Below are 10,580 nucleotides of genomic sequence, written 5' to 3' on the forward strand. Positions count from 1 at the left end.
CTTTCAGATACGCTCACCTGCTTACAGACAGCAATCTAGATGTTCTTGGAGAAAGTCACAGAATATGGCTCTAATAATGTTTGTATTGTGAACCTTTACATTTATCCAGCTTCTGATTATATTCTATCTTCTTTTGTTTCATAGGCATACTGGACACTTTTAGCACAATATACTGGAAGCTTGACCTTTTGTAAATGAGTTTCTGTATCACATATGATATACAAAAATCTCCTGAAACATGAGTCAAGATAAACCTTTCTTTCTACAGGTTGTTATGTCCATGTATTTTGGGTAATGAGACATAACAGAAATAAATAAATTTACTTCTACTTCCCTATTTTACTTTATTTTGTTTATACTGTATATATGAAAGAAAATACAGAATATTTGTTATGATGTCTATGACTTATTTTGACTTATATGGTATTGTCCAGTTACATGAACCTCCTTCAAATGGCATAATTCAATTTTAAGGCAGAATAAAACTAACATAATAATTGAAATGTATAATGAAATCATTTGTGTACTATTTCAAGTCAGAGAAGCTGAGTACACCAAGGTTGAGACTGTGAAGCAATTCATACAAAATGTTATTGTAAAGAGTGACCAGAATAAGCAGAAAATACAGTAAGACTTAGGATTATTATGTACTCTAGTAGAAAGATGTCACATGGTCAAACAAGTAATTACAGACCAATGTTGTGAGGATTGTTTTTAACAAGGCAAACAAGCAGTTACCAAAACGATTCGGGTAATTCAATTGATATATTTATAAATCACTCCTTCACATAGGGCTCAGTCAACATTGCAAAAAAACTAGGAAAAAAATTTGTGTCAGAGGAAAAGGAAGTTTGCTGGAGGAATGTATCTCCTCATCATGTCACAAACCACACCAATAAAATATTTCCAACATGACTCTCTAAACATGAGCTAAAGAAAGATGACACAAATAGGCATCTCAAAGTGGGTGAAAGAAAGACTGCAAAGCCTCATGCCTACACAAAAAACTACAAGCAATTGAGAAAGTCCAGATATAGAAATAGCCTTCTTCAAGGACAACACCAATTGATTAAACATTATCAATTTCCATACCTGAACACCACAAATAAATATTATGCAGTTGGAACAGATTATATTTAAAGAACATATATTTAATTGCATATATATATACATGTATATATATATATATATTCACATAAATTACTGAAAAAAGAGACAAGGAATTTTAAAGGTAGCAAGGCAGGGTACAAGAGAAATTTTGGAAGGAAAAATGTGAGGGAGAAATGATCTAATGACATTTTGATCTATAGAGTAAAAAAAAATTATAAATGTATCTAGGCTTTCAATGCCCCAATAGTTTGTCATACACATATTTACACTGACACACTAAGTGGAATCTGTGTGTTGAAAACATGCAATACAGGGACAAATAATAACTCATGGCAATGATACAAAGATACGTCCAGAGAGAGGAAAAATTTTGAGGGGTAGATATGGGAGTAAATTTATGCAAACATGATATTTTCATGTACTAAATTCTCATCCAATTAAAAATGATGATCAGATCCTGTATTTGAGTATTTACTCATTTCTGTATAATAGAATAAACTAACCAGAGGTCAGTATCAGATTATGAAAAGCAATACAGAGGTGGGAATCAAATTCCACAGCCAGAACAAACATTAGTATATTGTTTATGGGATACTAAGTAAGTATCTTGGTAGGAACAAACCCCCCTCAAAAGAGAGGTTATAGATGATCTGTCAGTTATCAGAAGGGAAGAGAAGAATATATCTTTGGTATCTAAATTCCACAGTATACCTTGAACCTAAAGGAAAACAGTGATGATAATGGAAAATAAACAAGGTTGACAGTCTCCTGTTCCCCTCAAGCAATAGATTGCCTGATGTTTTATGAAAATGTCAGCTGTTGACCTGCAATTTGAAAACTTCATGAAAATCAGCTCTAGAAATGAGCAACGTCAATTGTGCAATTTCAGTGGTCTAGCAAATCTTCCAACACATTGTTTGCAAATTTATTCTTTGCAAAACTGTACTTTGTTGTAAATCTAAATAAGTTAGAAAAATATTTTATTTTGATTTTCAAGAACTCTATACTTGTTCTCATATATCATTTTGTATTTAACCTTTCAGCCCAATTTTCAATAAATAGTAACTTATTTATACATTATTTCAAGTGGTGACAATGAAATTAAATGGTGTAGCTTTATTCATTCAGAATAATTTACTGTGTTCTACATTTGCCATGTGAATGAAAATTACAATTATTAATTTCAATGTTTCCTCAGGAAATACTTTTCTTTAGCTCTTAGGTAAATTCTTCTGGAAGGGAAACTGTATAACATTAATAAAACTGGTATAGGATATAAAATTTTATATTATTATAAAACACATATGAAAATAGGAATAATCATTACTTTACAGAATACACAAAAACAGAAAAATTATGACTGCATCTTATTTCTAGAAGAAATGTCCTTATAGAACTAAGTTTTCCTCGAAGAAATGCAGTGGCCTATAAAATAAGACATCATCTGGAGTTTTCTTATTCTCAGAAGTTTTAATATGAACTCAGTCCACAGAGTTGCATGTTTTTATGGAAGTGTGTCTTTTAGGGGATTTAGGCATATAAATAGAAGGTTTCTGTGTAGAGGGTAAAGGATAACTTGCATGGACCAGGGCTCTCCATCTACTAGTAAAATCAGATTCGGTTACATCACAATATTTCACATTTTATTTGTCTGTGTGTCTGTCTATCTGTCTGTTTTTCTATCTATTGTGTGTGCATGATTGTCTATGTACTGTGTTGTATCTACATGCCATGGGTTACATATAGAAATCAGATGATACATTATGTGAGTGAAGATTTACTTCTAGCATATGGAACATAAGAGGTGAAAAAATGTCAGCAAGTATAGCAATAAAGCTTGCTACCGTGTGAGCCATCCCATTGGCCTAAAACCTGGACATATTTTTAGGTCAACAATTTAGTCTACTAAAGGTGTTTAGTCTAAATGACTAAATGATATATATTTAAGTCATTTAATCAGACCCAAAAAAACATATATACATATATATATATATATGTGTGTGTGTGTGTGTGTGTGTGTGTGTGTGTGTGTGTGTGTGTGTGTGTGTATCAGAAACTCCCCTTGTTTTAGATATTATTCCCAGCATCTGGAAGAAACGAGTTGTAGGAAGTATTGATGGAAGCACAAGCTTCTTCAAATATATTCTTCACCATACAATGTCCAGTTTGGATGATAGACAACTCTATTAATCTATGATAATAATGTTAGGGTTTTTATGCTCTTAGGTCTGAAGATACCATCACTGGGCATTGATGACTCTCTCAAAATCAATGCAAACAACTAATATATAAATAAATCAGTTCTGTGGATAATGACATTGAATTTGCTGAGAAATGGTAAACTCATAGGTACATTCACTGTGATTAAGAAAATCACAGTAACAGTTTCACTGGGAATGAGTGATCATCTCCTTGTCATACAGTCATAGAAACTGTCATAATTGTGAAATTTAATACAGTTTAAGCATAGTGTTTTTGTGGTAATAGTAGGAGAATGCAGTATGAAACGAGTGGGAATTCTGATTCAGTAAAATTTATTAGTTTACTTACTCTCAAAATTGATGTCCAAATAAATGAAATATCATAGGAAAGAAGCCATTCTACTGAAGAATTTCCTCATAGCATGCTTCATTTCCCTGTTCCTCAGACTATAGATAAAGGGATTCAGCATCTGAGGTACAACAGAATACATCACTGAAGCCACTGCAGTCTTCCTGGATGAATCCATAATAATAGATGTAATATATACCCCAAATCCTGTCCCATAGAACAAGGAAACAACTGACAGGTGAGACCCACAAGTGGTAAAGGCTTTGTGCTTTCCTTCTGATGATGGCATTCTAAAAATAGAGGACATGATGTGAATATAAGAGAAAACTATTCCAGAGAGAGGAATTCCAGCAAATATGCAGGATGAAATATAAATAAGGATGTTATCAATGAGGGTATCAGAACAGGCCAACTTGAGCATCTTGGGAAGTTCACAGAAGAAGTTTGGTATTTCCAGGTGTCTGCAGAATGACAGTCTTAGCACCATCAGGCTGTGCATTAAAGAATCCACAAGACTAATTAGCAGGGACAATAGAACCAGCAGGACACAGAAACAAGGTTCCATGATGACCAAGTACCTCAGAGGGTGACAAATAGCCATATAGCGGTCATAAGCCATTACTGCAAGAAGACAGTTTTCCATGCCACCAAAAATTAAGACAAAGCTCATTTGAGTGAGACAGCCTTTGAATGTGATGCTTTGACTATTTTCTTGTATATTCACCAGCATCTTGGGGATTGTGCTTGTGCTTAAACAGATGTCATTTAAAGACAAATTGGAGAGAAATAAATACATAGGGGTATGAAGATGGGAGTCTGAGATAACAAACAAGATTATAAGTAAGTTTCCCATAAGGGTAACCAGATATATAGAAAAGAACAAGCTGACCAAGATGGGCTGCAGTTTTGGGTCTTCTGTCAGTCCCAGAAGAAAGAATCCTGGAAAAGCTGTTTGGTTTCTCTTTTCCATGCTGTTCATAAATCTGATAGAGACAGTGATATGAGGAAAAATTAATGAAAATTTTGAATCAGACAGAACTGAGATACTCAAGAAGTTGCTGGAATACTATCGCTGAACTCTGAAGCAATGCTTCAATAATTAAAGCACTTGTGAAAGAATCATGAGTCCCAAAGTTCTAACACCCAGAAACAAGCAAAAAGACCAGGTTTCTGTAGCCAACATTTAATCCGACTTTATAATTCTTGAATATATGTTTTGAAAATCAACTGCATGAACAAGGTCCTGGTCATGAAGGAACACCACCACAGAAGACTTACCACAAGGGATCATCAGACTGTCTCCTAGGAACATGCATGGCCCTGGGAGATTTCAAATCTAAAGTACTGCATTAGACTGACACTAGATTTAACACTTTGAACCCATGAGTGAACATCCTAAGAGACTGTAAGAAAGTAGTTTTTGTGCTACTCACTTTATGGTATCAGGAGTTTACCTTCCAATATACAAACATCTTGTTTCTAATTCCTTCCATTTTTACAGGCCTTTAGTACATGCTAAATGATTTTTATATTAATTTCTAAATTATATTTTACATGCTTGTTTTATGTAATTCATCTGTTTGAAATAATTGTTCAATATGAAGAGTATCCAGCATATATAACTATAAAATTATGAATATTAAAACATAATAATAGAGATTACTTTCTTACTTTTTCTAGGGGTTAGTTTCCCTCCTTGTGTTGGTCTTTTCCATCTAATATCCTTTGTAGGGCTGGATTTGTAAAAAGATATTGTGTAAATTTGGTTTTATCATGAAATATATTGGTTTTTCCCTCTATGTTAATTAATAGTTTTGTGGAATATAGTAGCCTGGACTGGCATTTGTGTCCTCTTAAGGTCTGTATGACATCTGTCCAGTATCTTCTTTCTTTCATAGTCTCTGGTGAGTTGTTTGGTGTAATTATTATAGGTCTGCCTTTATATGTCACTTGATCTTTTTCTCTTACTGCTTTTAATATTCTTTCTTTGTTTTTTGCATTTGGTGCTTTGACTCTCATGTGACATGAAGAATTTCTTTTCTCGTCCAATCCATTTGGAGTTCTGTAGGCTTTTTTTATGTTTAAGGGCATCTCTTTCTTTATGTTATGGAAGATTTCTTCTATAATTTTGTTGAAGATATTTACTGGCCCTTAAGAGTCTTCATTCTCTTCTATACCTATTGTCCTTAGGTGTGATCTTTTCATTGTGTCATAGATTTCCTATATTCTTTGGGCTAAGACCTCTCTCCATTTTGCCTTATGAATTTAGGTTGTGTCAATATTTTCTACAGTATCTTCTGCTCATGATATTCTCTCTTCTGTCTCTCATGTTGGTGATGCTCAAATCTATGACTCCTGATCTCTTTCCTAGTTTTTCTATCTCCACCGTTGTCTACCTTTGTGATCTCGTTAGTGTTTCTATTTCCAGTTTTAATTCCTGGATGGTTTTGTTCATTTCCGTCCCCATTTGTTGTGTTTTCCTGTAATTCTTCAAGGGATTTTTTGTGTTTCTTCCTTAAAGGCTTCTAATTGTTAACTTGTGTTGTCCTGTATTTCTTTAAGGGAGTAATTTATGAACTTCTTTTTTTTTTAACTTGAGTATTTCTTATTTACATTTCGAGTATTATTCTCTTTCCCGGTTTCCGGGCAAACATCCCCCTAATCCCTCCCCCTCCCCTTCTTTTTAAGGGTGTTCCCCTCCCCATCCTCCCCCTATTGCCTCCCTCCCTCCAACAATCATGTTCAGTCTTAGCAGGACCCAGGGCTTCCCATACACTGATGATCTTACTAGGATATTCAATGCTACCTATGAGGTCAGAGTCCAGGGTCAGTCCATATATAGTCTTTAGGTAGTGGCTTAGTCCCTGGAAGCTCTGGTTGCTTGGCATTGTTGTTCATATGGGGTCTAGAGCCCCTTCAAGCTCTTCCAGTTCTTTCTCTGATTCCTTCAACGGGGGTCCTGTTCTCAGTTCACTGGTTTGCTGCTGGCATTTGCCTCTGTATTTCCTGTATTCTGGCTGTGTCTCTCAGGAGAGATCTACATGCGGTTCCTGTCTGCCGGCACTTCTTTGCTTCATCCATCTTGTCTAATTGGGTGACTGTATATGTATGGGACACATGTGGGGCAGGCTCTGAATGGGTGTTCCCTCTGTCTCTGTTTTAATCTTTGCCTCTCTATTCCCTGCCAAGGGTATACTTGTTCCACTTTTAAAGAAGGAGTGAAGCATTCACATTTGGATCATCCGTCTTGAGTATCATGTGTTCTATGCATCTAGGGTAATTCAAGCATTTGGGCTAATAGCCACTTATCAATGAGTGCATACCATGTGTGTTCATCTGTGATTGGGTTACCTCACTCAGGATGATATTTTACAGTTCCAAACATTTGCCTACCAATTTCATAAAGTCATTGATTTTGATAGCTGAGTAATATTCCATTGTGTAGATGAACCATATTTTCTGTATCCATTCCTCTGTTGAAGGGCATCTGGGTTATTTCCAGCTGCTGGCTATTATGAATAAGGCTGCTATGAACATAGTGGAGCACGTGTCTTTTTTATATGTTTGGGCATCTTTTGGGTATATGCCCAAGAGGGATATAGCTGGATCCTCAGGCAGTTCAATGTCCAATTTTCTGAGGAACCTCCAGACTGATTTCCAGAATGGTTGTACCAGTCTGCAAACCCACCAACAATGGAGGAGTGTTCCTCTTTCTCCACATCCTCGCCAGCATTTGTTGTCCCCAGAGTTTTTGATCTTACCATTCTCACTGGTATGAGGTGAAATCCCAGGGTTGTTTTGATTTGCATTTCCCTTATGACTAGAGATGTTGAACATTTCTTTAGGTGTTTCTCAGCCATTCGGCATTCCTCAGCTGTGAATTCTTTGTTTAGTTCTGAACCCCATTTTTTAATAGGGTTATTTGTCTCCTTGCGTTCTAACTTCTTGAGTTCTTTGTATATATTGGATATAAGGCCTCTATCTGTTGTAGGATTGGTAAAGATCTTTTCCCAATATGGAGGTTGCCGTTTTGTCCTAACCACAGTGTCCTTTGCCTTACAGAAGCTTTGCAGTTTTATGAGATCCCATTTGTCGATTCTTGATCTTAGAGCGTAAGCCATTGGTGTTTTGTTCAGGAAATTTTTTCCAGTGCCCATGTGTTCCAGATGCTGCCGTAGTTTTTCTTCTATTAATTTGAGTGTATCTGGTTTGATGTGGAGGTCTTTGATCCACATGGACTTAAGCTTTGTACAGAGTGATAACCATGGATCAATCTGCATTCTTCTACATGTTGACCTCCAGTTGAAACAGCACCATTTGCTGAAAATGCTATCTTTCTTCCATTGGATGGTTTTGGCTCCTTTGTCAAAAATCAAGTGCTCATAGTTGTGCGGGTTCATTTCTGGGTCTTCAATTCTATTCCACTGTTCTGTCTGTCTCCCTACCAATACCATGCAGTTTTTATCACTATTGCTCTGTAATACTGCTTGAGTTCAGGGATAGTGATTCCCCCTGAAGTCCTTTTATTGTTGAGGATAGCTTTAGCTATCCTGGGTTTTTTGTTATTCCAGAGGAATTTGCAAATTGTTCTGTCTAACTCTTTGAAGAATTGGATTGGTATTTTGAAGAGGACTGCATTGAATCTGTAGATCGCTTTTGGTAAAATGGCCATTTTTACTATATTAATCCTGCCAATCCATGAGCATGGGAGATCTTTCCATCTTCTGAGGTCTTCTGCAATTTCTTTCTTCAGCGTCTTGAAGTTCATATTGTACAGATCTTTTACTTGCTTGGTTAAAGTCACACTGAGGTACTTTATATAATTTGGGTCTATTATGAAGGGTATCGTTTCCCTAATTACTTTCTCGGCTTCGTTCTCTTTTTGTAAAGGAAAGCTAATGATTTATTTGAGTTAATTTTATACCCAGCCACTGTGCTGAAGTTGTTTATCAGCTTTAGTAGTTCTCTGGTGGAACTTTTGGGATCACTTAAATATACTATCATATCATCTGCAAAAAGTGATATTTTCACTTCTTCTTTTCCGATCTGTATCCCCTTGACCTCCTTTTGTTGTCTGATTCCTCTGGCTAGTACTTCCAGAACTATATTGAATGAGAAGGGAAAGAGTGGGCAACTTTGTCTAGTCCCTGATTTTAGTGGAATTGCTTCAAGTTTCTCTCCATTTAGTTTAATGTTAGCTACTTGTTTGCTGTATATGGCTTTTACTATGTTTAGGTATGGGCCTTGAATTCCTATTCTTTCCAGGACTTTTATCATGAAGGGGTGTTGAATTTTGTCAAATGCTTTCTCAGCATCTAATGAAATGACCATGTGGTATTGTTCTTTCAGTCTGTCTATATAATGGATCACGTTGATGGTTTTCGGTATATTAAACCATCCCTGCATGCCTCAGATGAAGCCTACTTGATCATGGTGAATGATTGTTTAGATGTGCTCTTGGAATTGGTTTGCCAGAATTTTATTGAGTATTTTTGTGTCGATATTCATAAGGGAAATTGTTCTGAAGTTCTCTTTCTTTGTTGGGTCTTTGTGTGGTTTAGGTATAAGAGTAATTGTGGCTTCATAGAAGGTATTCGGTAGTGCTCCATCTGTTTCACTTTTGTGGAATAATTTGGATAATATTGGTATGAGGTCTTCTATGAAGGTCTGATAGAATTCTACACTAAACCCGTCTGGACCTGGGCTCTTTTAGTTGGGAGACCTTTAATGACTGCTTCTATTTCCTTAGGAGTTATGGGGTTGTTTAACTGGTTTATCTGTTCCTGATTTAACTTCGGTACCTGGTATCTGTCTAGGAAATTGTCCATTTCCTGGAGATCTTCAAGTTTTGTTCAATATAGACTTTTATAGTAAGATCTGATGATTTTTTGAATTTCCTCTGAATCTGTAGTTATGTCTCCCTTTTCATTTCTGATTTTGTTTATTTGGACACACTCTCTGTGTCCTCTCGTTAGTCTGGCTAAGGGTTTATCTATCTTGTTCATTTTCTCAAAGAACCAACTTTTGGTTCTGTTGATTCTTTCCATGGTCCTTTTTGTTTCTACTTGGTTGATTTCGGCTCTGAGTTTGATTATTTCCAGGCTTCTACTCCTCGTGGGTGTATTTGCATCTTTTTGTTCTAGAGCTTTTAGGTGTGCTGTCAAGCTGGTGACATATGCTCTTTCCTGTTTCTTTCTGCAGGCACTCAGTGCTGTGAGTTTTCCTCTTAGCACAGCTTTCATTGTGTCCCATAAGTTTGGGTATGTTGTACGTTCATTTTCATTAAATTCTAAAAAGTCTTTAATTTCTTTCTTTATTTCTTCCTTGACCAGGTTATCATTGAGTAGAGCATTGTTCAACTTCCACGTATATGTCGGCGTTCTTCCCTTATTGTTATTGAAGACCAGCTTTAGGCCGTGGTGGTCTGATAGCACACATGGGATTATTTCTATCTTTCTGTACCTCTTGAGGCCTGTTTTTTGACCAAATATATGGTCAATTTTGGAGAAAGTACCATGAGGAGCTGAGACGAATGTATATCCTTTTGCTTTAGGATAGAATGTTCTATAAATATCTGTTAAGACCATTTGGCTCATGACTTCTCTTAGTCTGTCTACGTCTCTGTTTAATTTCTGTTTCCATGATCTGTCCATTGATGAGAGTGGGGTGTTGAAATCTCCTACTATTTTTGTGTGAGGTGCAATGTGTGTTTTGAGTTTAGTAAGGTTTCTTTTATGTATGTAGGTGCCCTTGTATTTGGGGCATAGATATTTAGGATTGAGAGTTCATCTTCGTGGATTTTTCCTTTGATGAATATGAAGTGTCCTTCCTTATCTTCTTTGATGACTTTTAGTTGAAAATTGATTGTATTTGTTTGATATTAGAATTGCTACTCCATCTTGCTTCTTCTGACCATTTGC

General features: G+C 36.0%; 1 protein-coding gene across 1 annotated transcript; it reads right to left on the reverse strand.

Annotated features, from left to right (window-relative positions):
- Positions 1–3,691: 3,691 nt before the first annotated feature.
- On the reverse strand, positions 3,692–4,630 carry Or7g34b (olfactory receptor family 7 subfamily G member 34B). Its single transcript, NM_001000433.1, is given in 1 exon segment — positions 3,692–4,630. A coding segment is annotated over 1 exon segment (939 nt).
- Between the last annotated feature and the right edge of the window lie 5,950 nt (positions 4,631–10,580).

The sequence above is a fragment of the Rattus norvegicus genome, chromosome 8 (genome assembly GCF_021556685.1).
Source record: "Rattus norvegicus strain SHRSP/BbbUtx chromosome 8, alternate assembly SHRSP_T2T, whole genome shotgun sequence".
In the NCBI taxonomy this organism is placed as follows: Eukaryota; Metazoa; Chordata; class Mammalia; order Rodentia; family Muridae; genus Rattus; species Rattus norvegicus.